Source organism: Martes martes, assembly GCF_963455335.1.
Source record: "Martes martes genome assembly, chromosome: 8".
Taxonomy (NCBI): domain Eukaryota; kingdom Metazoa; phylum Chordata; class Mammalia; order Carnivora; family Mustelidae; genus Martes; species Martes martes.
Window position 1 is genome coordinate 118,829,868 of NC_137895.1, and position 21,741 is coordinate 118,851,608.

At 38.0% G+C, this 21,741-nt stretch overlaps 1 protein-coding gene across 3 annotated transcripts in view; it reads right to left on the bottom strand.

Annotated features, from left to right (window-relative positions):
- The window catches only part of ITGA8 (integrin subunit alpha 8), a 174,534-nt gene that overhangs the window by 92,437 nt on the left and 60,356 nt on the right, over positions 1–21,741 (bottom strand). For all 3 annotated transcript variants that reach the window (XM_080810656.1, XM_080810655.1, XM_080810657.1), the window contains exons 12-13: positions 17,896–18,101; positions 15,502–15,693 (exon numbers count right to left, since the gene is read on the bottom strand). In XM_080810656.1, coding sequence (XP_080666782.1) covers positions 15,502–15,693; positions 17,896–18,101 — 398 coding nt within the window. The remainder of the gene's footprint in view (positions 1–15,501; positions 15,694–17,895; positions 18,102–21,741) is intronic.

The window sequence follows — 21,741 nt, forward strand, 5'->3', positions numbered from 1 at the left end:
ATACCCACAACCCTAGATACAGACCTTACACACCTCACAAAAATTAGCTCAGATCACAGACTTACATGTAAAACACAAAACTATAAAACTTCTGTAAGATAGCATAGAAGAAAGCCTATAGATGACCTGAGGTAGGATGACGACTTTTTAGATAAAACACAAAAGGCATGATCCATGAAAGGAAGAATTGATAAGCTAGGACACATTAAAATTAAAAACTTCTACTCTATGAAAAACAATGTCAAGAGAATGAGAAGATAAGCCACAAACTGGAAAAAATACTTGCAAAACATACATCTCATAAAGGATGTTATGCAAAATATAAAAAGAACCCTTAAAACTTAATAATAAGAAAACAACTTCATTTAAAAAAATGAGCCAAAGCCCTTCACAGACACCTCACCAAAGAAGATATACAGATGGCAAATGAGCATATGTAAAGATGCTCCTCAGGGAAATGCAAATTAAAACAAGATATCATTACACACCTATTAGGAAGACCCAAGTTCAGATCACTGATAACATCAAATGCTAGTTATTTTGAAACTATAGGAGCTTTTTCACTCACTTCTTGTGGGAATGCAGGAAGGGCGAAGGTGGCCGAGTCTGTTTATTCCCACACACCTGCAGGCTGCCCAGATGTTACTGCCCTACTCACCTGGTCACCTGGTTCGGGGCAATGCTTTCGCATGGGACACTTCAGTGGCTTTTGCCCTCAAGTTTCTTTTTCATGACAGCTCATTCTACTCATTGTTAATAACTGAAGTAAAATATCACTTTGAAATATAAAACAGAATCTCTTTTTCCGTTATTTTCCTCATAAAGTACCAATTATTTGACATGCTATTCAAGGCCCTTTATTACCTGCCCCAAATCTACCTTTCATTGAATCTCTCCATTTATGCTCCCTTCTATTTGAACCACATCACTTCCAAAACCGCCTTTTCTTGTGCTGAGTCTTTCTCATGCTATATTCCTCTCCTGGAATGCTGTCTCCTTATTAAAATCATACTTGTATCTTAAGACCTTGCTTAACCATTATTACCCCTGTGAAGCTTCCTTTGAACACCTTAAAAAAGAGAAGAAACTTCTCTCTTTAACTCATTTATTATTATTAATTTTTTGTGTCTTATACTACAGTTAATTGTTGGATGCCTCATTATCTTCATGTTTGCCCTGTTTCTTAAGGACATGGATTATGTCAAAATAGTGTCAATGTACTCATTTATAACTAATATTTTGCTACTAGGTGCTGTTCAGAATGCTGATGGCTTTATATGTATTATCTAATTTAACATCTAGAACCCCCCCTTTAAAGGAGGGACTATTTTTAGGTGTTACTATATCCATTTTACCAATGAGAACTGAAGTTTTTGGAGGTTACATAACTCATCAAGCATACACAGTAAGTCAGGGTTATAGGTAGAATTTGAACACTTGCCCATGAAGGCAGGGTCATTGTTTAATTTAGTGTTATATCCTCCAAACCTAGAAGAGGGCCAGGCACGTGAAAGACAATGAGTATTTGTTGAATAATGATAAATTGTATTTCCAAAGTAAAATATTTTGCATATCGTATAACTATTTTAATAAATATTAAATATTAAAAATATTTAATAAATATTAGTAAATATTTTAATATAATCATCCTTAAAGATGAAGAAAAAAATGGTGGCTATTCTCAACATTAGCTGAATAATATTAAGATTGTCTAAATACCTGTTGTTAACAACTAAAATGAAAAATGTTGACTTACAAAATATAGGCTGAACAATGAAAATGTAATTTGTTGATTTCAAGCAATACTGAAGATGGTTTGCCATATAGCTATAATATATGGCAAAGTGGCAATCTATAGAAGTACATTATAACTCTTGACACCATAGCTGCCATGATAAAACCTACGGTCTTAGATTTTGATTTCTAAATATTGTTCTTCAAGAAACTGTAGGTCTTTGAAGAATAGTCGATTCCAGGGCTGGAGAGGGAAATTACAAAATAAGCTTGGAGCATAATGTGTTGATATAAAGCAAGGAAATGCTCATAAAAGGATGGGAAATACTAAAAAGAGCAATAAGAATGAACTGGAAAGTGTTCCCAATGGCAAAATATAGAGCACATTAGGCAACATATATAAACAAATATAGTAATGGATTATAGTCCTTAAAATAAATATCCATGAGTTCACACAGATATAAAAATTGAATAAATGAATGGGTAGAAGAAATATCCCTTTTCTTTAATTTTTTTATTTTTTATTTTAATTCTAGTATATTTAATATACAGTGTTATATTAGTTTCAGGTGTACAATATAGTGATTCAGCAATTCTATTCATTAGTCAGTGCTCATCATGATAACAGTACTCTTAATCTCCTTCACCTATTTCACCTATCCCTCCATTCACCTCCCCTCTGGTAACCATTACTTTGTTCTTTATAGTTAAGAGTCTGTTTGTTTCTTTTTCTCATTGCTCATTTGTTTTATTTCTTAAATTCCACACGTGAGTGAAATCATATGGTATTTGCCTTTCTTCCACTTAGCGTTATACTCTCTAGATCCATCCATGTATTTGAAAATGACAAGATTTCATTCCTTTTTAGGGCTGAGTAATAATCTATTGTATGTACATACTACTTCTTATTTATCCATTCATCTATTAATGGGCACTAAGCTGCTTTTATAATTTGGCTATTGTAAAAATGCTGCAGTTAACATAAGGGCGCATATATCTTTTTGAATTAGTGTTTTAATATTCTTTGGGTAAAGATCTGGTAGTGAAATTATGGGATCATATGTTAGTTCTAATTTTAGTTTTTAGAGGAAGCTTCCCCAATGGCTGTATCAGTTTGCATTCCCACCAACAATGCATGAGGGTTCCTCTTTGTCCACATCCTCACCAACATTTGTTGTTTCTTGTGTTTTGATTTTAGATGTTCTGGTAGGTATGAGGTGATATCTCATTGTAGTTTTTTAAAATTTTTTAATTTTTTAATAAACATATAATGTATTATTAGCCCCAGAGGTACAGGTCTGTGAATCGCCAAGTTTACACACTTCACAGCACTCACCATAGCACATACCCTCCCCAATGTCCATAACCCCACCACCCTCTCACGACCCCCATCCCCCCAGCAACCCTCAGTTTGTTTTGTGAGATTAAGAGTCTCTTATGGTTTGTCTCCCTCCCGATCCCATCTTGTTTCATTTATTCTTTTCCTACCCCTCAAACCCCCCACGTTGCATCTCCACTTCCTCATATCAGGGAGATCATATGATAGTTGTCTTTCTCCGGTTGACTTATTTCGCTAAGCATAATACCCTCTAGTTCCATCCACGTCATTGCAAATGGCAAGATTTCATTTCTTTTGATGGCTGCATAGTATTCCATTGTATATATATATATACCACATTGTCTTTATCCATTCATCTGTTGATGGGCATCTAGGTTCTTTCCATAGTTTGGCTATTGTGGACATTGCTGCTATAAACATTCGGGTGCACGTGCCCCTTTGGATCACTACGTTTGTATCTTTAGGGTAAATACCCAGTAGTGCAATTGCTGGGTCGTAAGTTAGCTCTATTTTCAACATTTTGAGGAACCTCCATGCTGTTTTCCAGAGTGTTTGCACCAGCTTGCATTCCCACCAACAGTGTAGGAGGGTTCCCCTTTCTCCGCATCCTCGCCAGCATCTGTCATTTCCTGACTTGTTAATTTTAGCCATTCTGACTGGTGTGAGGTGGTATCTCACTGTGGTTTTGACTTGTAATTCCCTGATGCCCAGTGATGATCTGTTGGCCATCTGGATGTCTTCTTTGCAGAAATGTCTGTTCATGTCCTCTGCCATTTCTTGATTGGATTATTTGTTCTTTGGGTGTTGAGTTTGCTAAGCTCTTTATAGATTTTGGATACTAGACCTTTATCTGATATGTCATTTGCAAATATCTTCTCCCATTCTGTCAGTTGTCTTTATGTTTTGTTAACTGTTTCCTTTGCTGTGCAAAAGCTTTTGATCTTGATGAAATCCCAATAGCTCATTTTTGCCCTTGTTTCCCTTGCCTTTGGCGATGTTCCTAGGAAGAAATTGCTGCAGCTGAGGTGGAAGAGGTTGCTGCCTGTGTTCTCCTCAAGGATTTTGATGGATTCCTTTCTCACATTGAGGTCCTTCATCCATTTTGAGTCTATTTTCGTGTGTGGTGTAAGGAAATGGTCCAATTTCATTTTTCTGCAATGTGGCTGTCCAATTTTCCCAACACCATTTGTTGAAAAGGCTGCCTTTTTTCCATTGGACATTTTTTCCTGCTTTGTCGAAGATTCGTTGACCATAGAGTTGAGGGTCTATTTCTGGGCTCTCTATTCTGTTCCATTGATCTATGTGTCTGTTTTTGTGCCAGTACCATACTGTCTTGATGATGACAGCTTTGTAATAGAGCTTGAAGCCCGGAATTGTGATGCCACCAGCTTTGGCTTTCTTTTCCAATATTCCTTTGGCTATTCGAGGTCTTTTCTGGTTCCATATAAATTTTAGGATTATTTGTTCCATTTCTTTGAAAAAAATGGATGGGATTTTGATAGGGATTGCATTCAATGTGTAGATTGCTTTAGGTATCATAGACATTTTCACAATATTTGTTCTTCCAATCCATGAGCATGGAACATTTTTCCATTTCTTTGTGTCTTCCTCAATTTCTTTCATGAGTACTTTATAGTTTTCTGAGTATAGATTCTTTGCGTCTTCGGTTAGATTTATTCCTAGGTATCTTATGGTTTTGGGTGCAACTGTAAATGGGATTGACTCCTTAATTTCTCTTTCTTCTGTCTTGTTGTTGGTGTAAAGAAATGCAACTGATTTCTGTGCATTGATTTTATATCCTCATTGTAGTTTTGATGTGCATTTCCCTGATGACAAGTGATGTTGAGCATCTTTTCATGTGTCTGTTGGCCATATGTATGGCCTCTTTGGAGAAGTCTCTGGTCATGTCTTCTGACCATTTTTAACTGGATTATTTATGTTTTGGTGTTGAGTTGTAGAAGTTCTTTATATATTTTGGATTTTAACGCTTTATCAGATATATAATTTGCAATTATCTTCTCCCATTCAGTATATCGTCTTTTAGTTTTGTGGTTTCCTTTGCTGTGCAGAAGCCTTTTATTTTGATGTAGTCCCAATAATTTATTTTTGCTTTTGTTTCCCTTGCCTCAGGAGACATATCTAGAAAAAATTTGCTATAGCTGATGTCAGAGAAATGACTGCCTGTGCTCTCTTCTAGGATTTTTATGGTTTCACACCTCACATTAAGGTCCTTGATCCATTTTAAGTGTATTTTTGTGTGTTGTGTAAGAAATCACTCCAGGTGGGTGCCTGGATGGCTCAGTCAGTTAAGCATCTGCCTTCAGCTCAGGTCATGATCCCAAGGTTCTGGGATTGAGTCCCATGTTTGGCTCCCTGCTCAGTAGGGAGTCTGCTTCTCCTTTTGCCCCTCCTCCCCACTTATTTTTTCTCTCTCTCTCAAATACATAAAAATCTTAAAAAAAAAAAAGAAGAAAGTGCTCCAGCTTCATTCTTTTGCGTTTAAGTGTTCAGTTTTCTCAACACCATTTGTTGAAAAGACTTTTCTTTTCCCCATTGGATATTCTTGCCTCCTTTGTTGAAGATTAATTGATTGTATAATCATGGGTTTATTTCTGGGCTCTCTATTCTGTTCCATTGGCCTATGTGTCTATTTTTGTCCCAGTACCAATACTGTTCAGATTTCTACAGCTTTGTAGTCTAACTTGATATCTGGGATTGTGATACCTCTAGTCGTCATCTTCTTTTTCAAGATTGTTTTTGCTATTTGGGGTCTTTTGTGGTTCCATACGAATTTTAAAATTGTTTGTATGGGATCACAAAATTTTAAGATAATTTGTTCTAGTTCTGTGAAAAATGCGGTTGGTATTTTGATAGGGATTGCATTTAATCTGTAGATTGCTTTTGGTAGTAGGGACATTTTAACGATATTTGTTCTTCCAATCCATGAACATAGAATGTCTTCCCATTTCTTTGTGTCATCTTCAATTTCTTTCATCTGTGTTTTATAGTTTTCAGAGTACAGGCTTTTCACCTTCTTGGTTAAGTTCATTCCTAGGTATTTTATTATTTTTGATGGAACTATAAAAAAGGATTGTTTTCTTAATTTCTCTTTCTGCTGCTTCATTATTATTATATAGAAATGCAACAGATTTCTGCACATTGATTTTGTATCCTGAAATCTTACTGAATTCATTTGTCAGTTTTAGTAGTGTTTTGGTGGAGTCTTTAGGGTATCATGTCATCTGCAAATAGTGACAGTGTTACTTATTTCTTACCAATCTGGATGTCTTTTATTTCTTTTTGTTGTCTGATTGCTGTGGCTAGGACTTCCAGTCCTGTGTTGAATAAAAGTTGTGAGAATAGACATCCTTATCTTGTTCTTGAGCTTAGGAGCAAGGCTCTGTTTTTCACCATTGAGTATAATGTTAACTGTGGGTTTTCATGTATGGCCTTTATTATGTTGAGGTACATTCTCTCTAAAACTACTTGATTTAGGGTTTTCGTCATGAATGGATATTGTACTTTGTCAAATCCTTTTCCTGCATTTATTGGAATAATCAGATGTTTTTTATCCTTTCTCTTATTGATGTGATATATCACTTTAATTGACTCAGGAATATTAAACCACCCTTGTATAAGTAAATCTCACTTGATCATGGTGAATGATTTTTTTTAATGTATTATTGGATTCAATTTGCTAATATTTTGTTGGGGATTTTTGCATCTATGTTCTTCAGAGATACTGACCTACAGTTCTCTTTTTTTTGGTAGTGTCTTTATCTGGAAGGCAGTAAGTCTAGATCTTGGATTAGAGGATCACGGGAGCATGGAGTTCAAAAAGACCCTTGGAGAAGCTTTCCATTCATCTAGATCACATTCAGGGGAGGGAAGTCAGAATCAGAGAAGCTGAGTTACTAATGGAACATTACTTGGGAGAGGTGGCTCTAGAACTCATGGATTTTATCTCTCTGTTCACTTTCACTTCTATTTTATGATCTGGACTCAAGTCCAGAAACTCTGTCAGTTGACTTAGTTAATTCCATTTAATCTAATTCATAAGATATTTTATAACAAAGGTTATATACTAATTTCTGATGTGTTTATAATGAAATTGTGAAAATCTTGCTCGGTAAGGAACATAATGTTTTACTTTTCAGGAAAACTTGAGTAGCAATTTGAGGAGTAGAAATAAACTTTGACTACAAGATTTGAATTTAGTTCAACTAAACTTCAAATCAATTTCAAGAAGCTCAAGGTTTGATTATGCATTATTCCCTTGGTTAAAGCCACCCTTTTGTTTCTTCTTATATGTAGATGCTTTCTTTCTCGATTATTCACTTACACACACACACACACAGAGTCCTCGTTAAAGCTGAGTCTTTTTTTTTTTTTTTTCATTTGGTATAATTGTCTGAGATGGCTTTATGGTATAATCATCAGACATTATGGGCCTGAACAAGACAATGATAGTCTTGGCATTCAGCCCATGTCTTCCCCCAGTTTTTATTGCCTGTAAGATTTCTGTGCCTCAACAAAACTTGTACTTCCCCTCCTCCACCCTCCAATGTCTGGGCTATGCATCTAGCAGATGGTCTTGTTATACAATCATGTTTAACAGGATTACGCTAGATCATTGAATTGTAGGGATTTCTGGCTATCACAGCTGCTTCTTCTCTGAAATGCTTTCACTCAATTAATGTATACAAGATACTCCTCTGGCCAACCCTCATTTTCCAATCAGCACCAACACAGAAACCTGAATACATCCATATTTTAAATAAGAAAAATAATTTTGGTGCCAGAAATGAATATACTAATGACTCCTATTTTTGTATGTGTACCAATGACAATATGCATGGTAAGAAATTGAAACAAATAATGAGTGGGTAACTAGATATTAGGAAAATTATACCAAATATTATTTCTATGGTAGACTATATTTCTAAAACAAAATCTCCCCATATCTTTCCATTCTACTATACTTTTCTCAGGCCCTCAGGATCAAAATTCCAGAGTCATCCTTAACATCTCTTCCTTACTCACTCCACCTCCTTTACATTCTATCACAGCAAGTCACTAATAAGTCCTGACTATTGTTCATTTACATTATTTCCTTAGTTTTTTCCTTTCAGTTGCCATTGTTATCACCTAGTTCAGATCCAATAAATGCCCTCAACTGCCTAAGAGCTTAAGAAGGAAGAACATTTACCACTCTTGGCACCCAGTAAATCACAGTAGTGAGTAATGCTTCATCTCCCACTTTGGGGTGGGAGGTCAGATGGGTGAACGATGGAACTACATCATAACAGGGCCATAACCTCCTGATATTAGAAGCTTCTAGGGAGGGTCCAACAACAGGAATTTTATGAGTGCATCTCAACCCAACAGAATCTCAGTTTCAGTGTTCATCTGGGGTGGGAGAAGCCAATATGGTGTTGTAAATTAAGAATGGGGGCTATGGGGGCACCTGGGTGGCTCAGTGGGTTAAGCCTCTGCCTTCGACTCGGGTCATGATCCCAGGGTCCTGGGATCGAGCCCCGCATTGGGCTCTCTGCTCGGCGGGAAGTCTGCTTCCTCCTCTCTCTCTGCCTGCCTCTCTGCCTACTTGTGATCTCTGTGTCAAATAAATCAATAAAATCTTTGAAAAAAAAAAAAGAATGGGGGCTATGGAAATTAAATAAGCAAAAGAAAATAATGTCAACTAGGGTGCATAAGAAAAGAATATCTCCAAAGTAGTCTTGTTTTAAAACCTGATTGGAGAGCTGCCATTTTTCATATTATGTAAACAATGCCATTTTGTCTTTATATCAATTTACAATATCTAATTTCACAGATAAGGAGATTGAAGAGAAATTAGGAAACTGTCTTATGCTTATATAGCTAGGCAACAGTGGAGTCTAGTTTGAAACCCATTTTGTCCATCTCCAGAATCCAAGAAGGCAGCTTTTCAATACTTCATGTGGCCCAATATGTCTGTGAAGTAAAGTAGTTTTGATTCTGTTCATGTCAATCAAATGGATTTCCTTATTTTGTTCTAAGCCATTTCACAACATTTTGTAAAAATCTTTTCCTGACTTAGAAAGTGCAAACACACATAATCCAGTAAAGGAAGTATTGTTAGCCCCATAACATCAGGTATGGAGTAGAAGCTCAGAGAAATCAAGTAATTTGTCCATTGCCACATAGCCCATCAATGATGGATGAGAATCTTAACCTGGGCAGTCTGATTTCCCTTCCGCCATTCCCAGTCACACTGCTAACTTTAATAGGTTATTTTTACACTGGTTTGATATTTCCTAAAAAGAAGGAAGTGGAGTGTCATCTAATCTTACCCTTGGGATACACATACATACACAAAAAATACACATGCATACACACATAAATATACATATAAGTGTGAGTGTATGTATGTGTGCAGGAGAAATATTAAAGAATAATATTCCAGTGGATATTATGTATGGATACACATACATACACAAAAAATACACATGTATACACACATAAATATACATGTAAGTGTGAGTGTATGTATGTGTGCAGGAGAAATATTAAAGAATAATATTCCAGTGGATATTAGCTATGTCTTCTATGCAGTGGTGGCATAGCAGTAATAATTACTATAATTGCAGTAATGTTAGCAATATAATTGGTCCCATGCCTGCTTTTTGGTAGCATTCTTTTTCCCTAAGACAAGGAAACTAAGTGCCTGGTGCTGGTCAAATACAGAACATCTGTAACTTTCAGAAGAGATCAAGTGATAGAGTAAATGTAAATCAAACCACCTTTTACATGTCTGTGCTTTTGATTATTTCAGGTACTAGATGACCTGATTTCTAGTCAGTCTGGGAGATGGAACAGCTGTAATTCACAATAAATATATATCAAACATCACAATCAACCTTATTCTTTCTTCCTGCAGAAGGCAGCTGGATTGTATCAAAAACATGTAAAGAACACTTGCTGCTATCTAGCCCATGGGGCAACCTATGCACCCTGCCATTAACATAGGGAGGTTTCCTAGCAGTGTGCCCAGAAGTGGGTAGACGGCAGGTGGTGAAGACCAGGGAAGGCAAACCAGCTCAGCTTGCAGACACAGCTGCCAAGCCCTGGGTGCCTAAAATGGGGTAAAAGTGTTCACCTTAGGAATGGGAAAAATAACCCCATCAGACACAGTTTTTTAAGTGTGTTCCACTTAGCAGCAGCTCCAAGGTGTTTGAAGGATTTCAGTGCAGAATTTCAAACTACTGTTCACTTGTATATTTGTCTTTACGTGAATTTTGCAGGTGACCACGTAGTTGAAGAGTTTGGGGATTTTGTTTCTGATACATGTAGAATGAGGACCTGGAATAGGACCACTGAGAGCCCACAAATGCCTGTGTATGAATTTACAAAGGCAGCCCTGTGTGGAAGAAACCCCTTGGGATTTGAATCTGTCCTCACTTGCCCCTTGGCTGGGCACGACCTGTACATAATTTATAGCCCTGATCATAATATTAGCTTGGCTTCTAGAAGTTTCTCAAGGGAAGTGGAGGCGCCTGTATAAGGGGCTACAGAGCTTATTATTTTCATCAACTGAATCCTCTAATAAAGACCAAATAATTACAAAATTGCCAGAGGCCAACAATATTTTTCTTATGACATACTTTTAAAATTCATAAGCATAATGTTCAGCAACCATGCTTGAATTTTTTCAGATGTTATGATATTCCAAAAAAAGTTTTGCATTTAAAAACTTCAGTATTATAGTGCTCACCCTTCGTTGGGGTTATTTAACCATCTGTCTTTCTCACCTAGAATGTTAGCTCTGGGAATGTAGGGACTATGTACACCTTGATACTATGTCCCCAGCAAAATGTCTAATATGTAGTAAATACTAATACGTATTTTTGACTGAATGAAGGAATTTCTTACTTATTTTTGTACTCTAAAGCTAAAGGATCAAACATAAAAATATCGATGAACAGTTTAATGATCATTTTTATTATTTTAATTTTTAAAACAAAGTATTTTCCTCTCAATTATATTCTTCACTTCTTACTACAACTTTTATTTCCTAGGGCCATTTTGTTTTGTTTTGTCTTGCTGGGGCGTCATAGTGGATATTTACTGGGATACTTGCACAGTCCACCGATCAACTCCTACTTTCTTTAGAAAATGTCACCCTTTGTCTCATAGCATATAAGATTCCTTTCCTCAGGATTTGGGACTAAGATAAATTGTAGACAGTCTCTTTGAGTGAGTAAAACTGCAATATGCAAACTCTGGAGCTGAAACACTACGAGGTGCTCAAAGAAATATTGGCAAGAGACGGGGAGGGAGGGAGAGAAGGAGGGGAGGGCAGATGGAGATAGAGAAAGAGAGAAGCAGATGTACAAAGAAAAGCAGAGATGTGATTAAGAGAGAGACAGAAAGGAAGGCCTAACATGACTGTCTTGGATCCTAGTTAGTCCCTTCCAGAGGCCTGGCAGAGTTCCCATCGTTAGGTTTCCTTGAGATATTCTATAGCTTTAATATAAAGCTCTCCCTTTATGGCATAAGCCAGGTTAAGGTAGGTTACTTCCTAACAAATACAATAATGTATTTTAAATGAAAGTCAGATGGGAATCATTTTAAATGCACAGATAACTTCCAGGAAATGTAGAATAGTACATGAAAAATTAAATATTTTCATTGGGTCTTCTTTAATTTTTCCAGATGAGACCAGAGCATGTCTTAGGCCCAAGCATCCCAATGGCAGTAATCACACAGAGGCCATCTGGAGAAAAGACCTTTGGGCTAGTTTGACAACCTTCTAAAGAATAAATGGAATGCCAGAGCTGAGCTAACAGGTACTTGCCAAAAAAGAACACTGCACATCTGACTACTTAGGCATGGGAACTGAGCACAAAGATTATAGAGCTGTGTTTCTCAAAGTAGGGTCCTGGGTAAGAACATAAATCCCTGAAGCCCATCTCAGTCTCCATAAGTCAAACTATCTGAAGGGGTGCCATGCATTCAGCCTGTACAAGTAGACTCAGTGGGGGACCGGCACGCACAGTGCTTCAGAGCTGACCACTCAGGGTGCGATGTGAAGCTCAGTAGCAGGGAAAACACTTGGGAATTGACTGGAAAGGGGGAATCTTTCCCACTCCCTTGACCTACTGAATGGCTCTAAATGATACATCCAGTCAATTCGATGTTCAAAAATGGGGATCATGTTCTAGATCATTCATTCCCAGCTGCGTTGTGCCCTGGAGTCATCCAGGTTACTTAACTGTTACTCTGGTCCATGTTCTATCCTCCAGAGATTCTGACTTGGGAGAGTCTGATTCTGAGTCTGGAGTGTGACCCGAGCAGATGCATTATTTAAAATTCCCCAGATAATTCCCCAGATGATGTACAGCAGAGATTAAGAACCTCTGCTTATTGAGAATGACTAGATATATCCTAGAAGAAAGTCAACTTGTTAAATGGATTCTGGAACTTCTAGGAGGCACGATGATCTGAAAACAGAGTAATTTTGATTTGGAAGAGCAGGACCGTAGAGAGAAAGAAAACTGTAATTCTTTTTAAGTTCCAGGAAGAACTGGTTTGGAAAAAATCACAAGACAGACCCTGGGGGACTAGGACATAGAGTTTATAAAATGAATTATAGAATTTAGAAATCATGCCACCCAATAATCTTTGGGGGTGGAGAAGACTGCTGTTTCCCAGGCAAAACTTAAGAATACTGCAACCCCATTAGGGCTAGAGTAATAAAATGCCCCGGGGGAAAATTAGCAATGGCTAAAGAAATAATCTAGGGGGATTATAAAAACAATTTCAGAGACCGGAAAACCCAACCTGCAAGTGTCTGGGTCCTAACCATGGCATAGAAGCACATGCTGGGAGTGGACTGGAAGAGGACAAAATAGAACAAGGATGCAGGATACATGGAACTTTGGAGCAGTGGCCACTCCACAGGCCACTCATTGACTACAGAAGCTCCAGCAACACATCAAAGACCAGGAGAGGCTGGGTTATCCTTCCAGCAGAAACTAGTAAAAACAGATGATGCGTTTGGGCTGCATGCCCCTGTGTCAGTCCCAGGACAACAGGCACACCTTTGCTACTCAGTCCTTGAAAGATGGTGGAAGAGGGAGGAAGGGGAGAATTCTGAATCTAAATGAACATTTACTCAACTGAGATTAAGTCTGAATCTGGAAGTGACTGTGAGATTAAGGTTTTCCCCTTAACGGAAATGGAGGCTGGAGACAAGCCAAGTGGAATTTCTGTATAGAATAATGAGGGCGGGTGGTGGGGGAGAAGAAGGGGGGGGAATGAAAAAAGAAAAAAAAGAATAATGAGGACAGTTACGTGTCTAATTCCTGAATTATGCCTGTGAATTTCAAATCCACTCTTCTAGTGAATGGAATGTAGTTACCCATCCATTAGGTGGTTTTCTTCTGCATAGGTCCCTGGGGACTTGGTGTCAATATAAAGAGGCTTCTTTGCGTGGCATTATTTTGTAAAAAGATGAGGATCAAGGAAAACATCATAGGATCATGAATCACCAGACATCTGTATTTCCATTTGAGAGGCAGAACTGGAACCAGAACCCAAGTCTACTAAGATGTCCAGATGTACACTGAACGCCTCAAGACAATCTTGAGGGAGAAGAATTCACTTAGTGGCATTATCGGTCCTGCCTTAGTAAAGATCATTCACTTTACAGACAGAGGGATAGCTGCATAACTTCATTGGTTAGTATAAATCGAATCAGCCTCAGTAGATAAAGTTAACGAACTGCCTCAAATGACCTTTTTCTGATTGTTAAGAAGGGATAAAAGAAAACATAAGTAAGAGGTGACTAATTACCAGCATTTACCTACTTTAGCTTTTCTCTTCCCTGTCCTACTTCTGCTCCCCCACCCCCTCAACCCCCCACCCACCCCCAGAAGGAATATTCCTCCAGAGAAAAATTGTTTCATGTTTCTCTCCTTCCTGGTTTTTATTTAGGAGACTTCAAAAGAAGTTGATGAACGGCCTGTGTGATCGATACATCCCGTATCTCCTTTACCTGGGGGAAGGTCCAGGCCATCCTCTGTCAGGTTCCCTGACTAAGGTGAGAATATGACAAGCACAATGACTGGCAATAACTTTCCAAAATAACTGTTTATCTAAAGTTACAACCCAAGAGTTAAATTTTGTGAATCATCCTGACATATTTTGGGAAGAAATCACATAAGGGAGGATTATTTAAAATAGAATATATTATGAATAACACCCTCCCCCCCAAAACTAAAACCCACTACCTTCATTGATTGGATAGTATAATATAACCTAAGAAAAAAACTTAACTAGATGTTCTTGAAAATATGGAAGATATTTGTATACAATATAATACTAAATCTGCTTTGAGCCCACTACAACATTTATGTTAATTCCCCAAAAGACTTCTGGCAAATTTATGAGAATACATTGCAGAATCCTTTTTGCCTGATCCCAAAAGGGGAAGAGAAAGTGGAAGGATGAAATCAGCGATGTATATTTAGGTAGTCAGTTTATTGGAATGTTGCCCCAAACCAGAAAAAAATTCTACATATGGAAAATGCCCAATTAGGGGAAGGGTGGTGGAAAGAGACAAGGTTTTAATAAATAGTTAAAGCTGTCAGTTAACTATTACTGATTTCTATGTGTTTATTGAAAACATCTTAAAATAACTAACATAAATGTGAAAATTGAACCATAAAACCAAGAAGTCTAATGTTCTTTGCTAAAAACCCTGGGATTACTAAAACAATCCTTTAAGACAAACTGTATTTTCCTACAGCACACACAAATCATGAATTATGTCGCTGCACTGTCTAATTTCCATGAGACCTCAATATGAATTAAGTCATCAAAAAGAGTTTACAATCTTTACTATGAACCAGTTCCTTTTGCTTCAGTTTGAAATATTCAATCTATTTTGAAAAAACCCCAAAGTATGGCGAGAAAATATTTACGCTCCAAGAACATGAGCTTTAGGACAGAAATGTTGTAGTTCATGAGTTCATTAATAGGAATTATGAGCTCAAGAGAGAATGACAAGGTGAAAATAAATTGCTCTAGCTGGTTCTGAGGCAAGCTGTCTTTATCAATGGAGAACAACTCACTGAGGGGTTTCAAATAACAACTTTGGTTGCAAAGCTGACAAGTCATACATCCAATGTGGCTTTTCAAACACCATCTTGCCTTTCTAAAACCATCTCCTGGTGGGAAAAGGAGGGTTTATTTTATCTGCCTTCAAATGCTTGTGAAAGTCACCTAGGAATCATGCACAAAAGCCCCAGGCCATCCAGGGTTAAACTGGGCCTTTGCCTTTAGAAGGCAAAGGGATGCATGGGGTTACATGGGATGCACAGTCCTGAGAATAGGCTTCTTTCCAGGAAGTGGGGTCTCTGGCGGGAGAGGAAAGGAACCCTTACCTGGGTAATCATTCTTGTCTATGTCTGAGTCTCCTCTTAGGGTAAAGCCGAAGCCCGAAGGGATGGTCTGTGAGGCCCACACTCCCTGCAGAGTTTGGGAAGGCTTGGTGTTTAAGCCATCCTTGTTCCCGTTGTAAATGAGCACTTTGCCTCTTTGATCCTTGCCTGCGAAGGGTGCACCGATGGCAATGTCTGCAAACAGGGACACATGAACACGTTTTTTAAGGAAAGAAGAAGGTTTTAGAGATAGAATTAAGTGCAATCGAAGAGTGGCATCCTGGAATCCAAAGGGCTCATTATGTTTTCCAGGAAAATTTTGTAATATTGCAGCAACCATAAATTATTTGTCTTTTCTCCATCCAGCAAACATTTATTGAGTGATCACTGTGTGTTGGATCCAGTGGGTATGACAGTGAACCAGATGCTGCTTTTAGAAAGACTATATCCTAGTGCAGGTAATAGACAATTTGAATAGAGAGACAATCAAGAAAAGATGGAAAGTGACACATTCTATGCAGAAGAATCAAAAATATTAATGTAATGGAGAATGGTGGTTATTTCTAAATTTGGTGATCGACAGGGTGTTGCTAAGGCTCGTGTTGAAACTGAAAGCTGGGGACAAGACAGAACCAACTGTGTGAAATCAGAGGGGAGAGCACTCCGGGCAGAAAGAACTGGTGTGCCAAGGGCCAGAGGTGGAAAGAGCAGGGCCCATTGGAGGAGCAGGCAGAGGGTGGTCTACACGGGAACTTAGCGAGCAACAGGGAGGGCTGGGTCACATCACTAGGCTGGGTAAAACAGGGGAGGCACATTTGCAAGGTACTTATGAACTTCTTGTCAAAAGAAATAATCTCTTGCACAAAGACTATTTAATGTAATGATTACATTGTCCCACGAAGGGGAGCAGGTTGCATTTTACAATAGAGGACATTGGGGAACCCAGAAAGAACCCTATCGCCTGACTCCCACTTAAATATAGCACTCAATGAAAATTAACTTCCACACATTGTGTTCATCAGGATTGTTCTAAACAACACACACAAAGACTGAGTTTTACATAAAAAAAGAGCACCAAGAACACAATAACATAATAGCTCACCCCAGTGGAGGATGGTTATGTGTCCTCACTTTGTCGTTTATTTCTTTTTGCTCCTAAGTAATTCTGATAAGACTAAGTAAATCGTGAATTGATTTTACTACATAATGAGGATCGTAATTCCAATTTCATTTAATAGATAATAATAAATATTCCTATCTCAGATTGTGGTGGAAATTAAAGATTTCGTTGTGTACCAGGTGCAAAGAGGCCTTTCCTTCACCTCCTCTAAGTCAGTCCACATCTGTCCCACGTTTCCTCCCAGTTCGGAATTATTTTGCCCACTTTATACTCAAAAACAGTGAGGCACAGAGCGGCAGAACCCCCTTTATGTCATTAAAAATGTTTCTCTTAGCTTTCAAAAATATTATGAGGTGTTTGAGAAAAAAGACAAATAGAGAAAACTGTGGTGGAAAAGATGACTTGATAGATAACATTATTTATTTGGCTTGGTGCTCAGGGAAAAGGCAGTTTCTGAAAGCAGCGTATCAGTTAAAGATGAACTTGTCTCTTTTTTATTATTTTCCTGGAACTGTGAGCTTTTAACATGCATTTATGTTTTATGGCACTTAAAAAATTACTAGCCATACATTTCTGGGATGTCTTTTTTTCAGAGAAAACATAAAAACCCAATATCCCTTGCCAAAGGTACTAATGAATACTAATCTGAGGCAAACACTCCCTAAGCTATTTTGTTGGAGCAAATTCCTGTCACTCCTTTGAACTTTAAGAAACCCACTATACCTTACTTCTTAATTTAAAGGTCCTGAACTTCTAAGCAAAACTCTGTGTGAGCTGCACATTCTTCTGAGAAGGTACTTGCAAGGCATTCACAAATTCTTAGCTTAAAGAATCACGATCCTGAACTAAGAATTTAACACGACTCTACTGCAAACACTGAAGTTGCCTTTGAGCTAAAGTTTACAGACCAATTAAAATCCAGCATAACCTAGACCTAGTCCATGTGGGTTAATCACAAGGCAATATACTTGTCCATATGTCGACATGTACTTATCTGTCTCGACTCTGTACATAACAAAAGGTTCTCTAGTTTTCTTTGAGTCATAAATCCAAATATCACTTTAAAAAATAACTGCTGCCTTTTATTAAGAGCTGTTATATGACACCATATATAAACTTGAAACTGCCGTAAGGTTTTTGATAATTTATTAAAAACCAATAATACTAACCGTACCATACACACCACTGTAAAGACTTTAAGATGTCATTGTTTCCTTCGTGTCCTGGTAACAGGAATTATGACAAATAAACAATTTCCATGTATTGGTATCAATTACCATTGTATCCATCTTGGTTCAGGTCTCCCAAGTGTGCCACAGCACTACCGAATCTCCCAAAAACCTCGGTGCCCGCAAGGATCTGCGGGTCCCTGAAGACAAGCGCGCTCACTTGTAAATACAGGTAAACTTGCCCTACTTCTCTAGGGCTGCTCTCAAACTCGCGTTCCATAAAGAGCGGTGCCCCGATCAATATGTCATCCATTCTGTATGGAACAAAGAGAGAGGTCAGAGCACTGACAGACCTGAGATTCTTTCAGGGTACACGTTTAATCAACCAGATTAGTACATTTCTATTGGTATTTTTCTCTTCCCAGGGTATACATTTTACTGTCATTGTATTTCTTTCATCACTTCGCTATGTGTCTGGGATAGAATGTTGCAGATACGTTAAGAGTTGTTACAATGAACTTAAAAAAAATATATATATATATATATATATATATATTTATTTATTTATTTGAGAGAGAGAGTGCACAAGTAGAAGGAGGGGTAGAGGGAGAAGGGGAAGCAGCCTCCACACTGAGTGGGGAGCCTGACGTGAGGCTTGATCGCACCACCCTGAGATCATGACCTGAGCTGAAACCGAGAGCTAGATGCTTAACTAACTGAGCCACCTGGGCACCCGTACACTGAACTTTTGAACTATGTTACCATGACTACTTTAAGAAAACCACAGACACTTCATTCTTTTTCAAAAGCTTCTTAGTGCATTTCTGGAAAATGTAGCTATACAAGTAAAACATATCAAAAAAGATCTAAAAAAGGTTTTCTCAAAGTGGATTAGAGTTTGTCTATGACAATAGAACTATACACTTAATTTATGAAGTTTTCTTGCAGGAATAAGATTTAAAATAAATTTTGCCTCCTCCTATCCTCTTGTTTGCTTCACTTAAATACAAAACTGAGTCCAGAAAGGGTTGTGGGACTGCCTAGAAAGATAAGACTTGATAGTTATTCTCTATAAATGCAGATATTATAGCAGGAAACTAGTAGATAGTTTTTAAGGTTGGAAAAAATTCAAGAAACAAATGTCTAGGCAAATTAATTAAGAGATAAAGATATAACCACCAGGAGAACAAAACCCAAGTAGGTAAAGGTATTTCCTTTCTTCTCAGAGCCAATGGACAGGAAGAGGAATAGAACAGCGCCTTCTAAGGCTTGAGTTCTTAAAAATGTATGAATGTATCATTTTTATTTTAGAAATTTTGGAAAAAGTCACATCAACCAAAGTTCATACTTTGATTGATACTAACAACCTCTGCAGACACCCTAATCTTGGGAGAAACAACAATATTTAGAGTGATCTCAGGCATAAATAGAAATCTGCACTTGACTTTTATGCCTATATAGATTAGGTAACATGCAGAAACTTGCCAACTCAACTAAAAATATTACCATTCATCTAACAGGCAGGGATGAGGTGGGACAGTTACTGAGAACACAAAACCTCCTTTAAGGTCTGAGACATCTGCAAGACACTCCAACAACACTCTGACCTGCCTCTCTCTCCAACTTCTTGCCTTCCCTGTGGTGGCTATCTATTCTCCGTTTCCCTGTATGATTCTAGAGATGTTCTGTGTAACAGCTGTATTTAAGACACGGTGATAAGTTACTCAAGGAATATAATGACTACTAGGTCAACCCTGTTCCTGATTAATGTACAAGCAAGGTCAAATTGCTACTAGTTTACCTACAGACAAGGCAGAATGAAAAAAAAAAAAAAGAAAAATCCAAACTGAATCCTCGAGATCCCAGACAGGAGAGAGAGCTGGAACTTCAAGAAAGTTAAGGAAGGCTCATAGAGGAGAGGGCATTGCACCTGTAAGGAATTCTGACAGGTGGTTCTGGAGGCAGGCTTGCCAGGTGGCAGCACTCTGAGCCCCAAGCACGTATCCCCTGAGTGGAGCCAGGGCAAGTGAGTGGTTCAGGTGGGCTCCATGCTAGAGGGGCGCCAATGATTTTAATTGGAAAAAACAAGCTATACAAAGAATTCTTAATTCTTAATAATATGAAATAGTAATAACAATAATACATAACAGTAACATATAAAATAGGATATTACATATTACATAAAATACATTATTGTTGTTATATGTAATTAGTGTTAAATGTATATAATATATAATAGGAGCAATAAGAAAACAACCCAATTAAAAACTGGGCGAAAAAAATAAAAAAATTAAAAAATAAAAACTGGGCGAAAGATTTGAACAGGCACCTCATCAAAGAAGATTTACAGGTAGCAAATAAGCATATAAAAAGATTCTCAATATCATATGTCATTAGGGAACTAGAAATTAAAGCAAGGAGATGCCACAAAAATCTATTGGGATGATTAATATCCAAAATGCTGACAGCACTGAATACTGGCAAGGATGTGGAGCGACAGGAACTCTCATTCATTGCTGGTGAGGATGTAAAGCAGTCCAGCTGCTTTGGAAGACGGTGTGGCGGTTTCTTACAAAACTAAACACAGGTTTACCATATGAGACACTCCTAGGTAGTTACACAAATCAGTTGAAAATTTTATGTCCACACAAAAACCTCCAATTGCCACAAACTGGGAGCAACCAAGATATCCTTCCACAGATGGATGGATAAATCAACTGTGCCACATCATATGAAAGAATATTACTTGGCGATAAAAGGAAAGGAACGACGAAGCCACAACATGGCACAGAGGGAACTTTAAAGCCAATCTGCTGAGTGACAGAAGCTAGTCTCAAAAGGCTACATACAGAAGGATTCCAAGTTTATAACGTTCTGGAAAGGACAAAACTAAAAAGATCAGTAGTTGGCAGGAGTGCGGGGAGGGGAGAGGGATGAATGGATGGAGCACAGGGCATTCTGAGGGCAATGAAAGCATTCCCCATGACACTGGACGTGGACCCCTGACATTATGCATTTGGAAAAGGCCACAGAATGTATAACACAGACGGCACCCTAATGTGAGCTGTGCGCTTCAGTCAATAATGTATCAGTAGCTTGATGGTAACAAATGTACCACACCAATGCCAGACGGTAGTGAGAGTAGAAACTGAGCGTGGAGGGGAGAGGGAATGTATGGGAACTCTCTGTAATTCCTGCTCGAGTTTTCCATAAACCCAAACTGTTCTGAAAAATACAGCCAGCCTAAACAACAACAACAACAAAAACCAAAGATAATTGGGAAAGTAAGTTGAGCCCAAACGATATGAGAAAAGCATGAGTTTTGATGTTCTGCTGATCTAGGTTTAAAACCTGCTCTTTTAGTCACCAGCTGAGTCCTATTGAACAAGTTACTTTGCCTAAAAATGTGAAGGTAGAAATAGGCTACTTTATCGGATACATCACTGGAGATCTCCCTCAGTCTCCGTCTCCATCTCTGTCCCTCTTGGTGTGTTTCTATTTCCAAATGTGCATGCACACACGCACACACTGGTCAAACTATAGTGTTTAATACATGATAGGTATTATGAAGGCACTGGCCTGGGTGTTGAAGGGAAACATAATATTTTTATATTCTAGCAATGTAAACAGAAAGAGTTCTTGTTAAAAGAGCAAAATTCATCCCCCCCCTTCTCCCTCTCCTCTCTTGTAGGAGCTAGAAACACAGTGAAATGTGATTTGGGGATGGTCTGGGGCTGCCAGCTACTTCTAGGATAGCCTCTTACTTTTCTCCCACAGCAGGAGACCTAACACATGGTTTCTAGCTAGAAACACTTTGAGTGTCACTTGGGCAAGCTGTAAGAAGGAAGTGAGGAGTGGTTATAGATATAGTCGAGGAATGGCTATTTTTTTTTTAAATTTTATTTTAATTCCAATATTGGTGACACACAGTAGTCTATTAGTTTCAGGCGTATA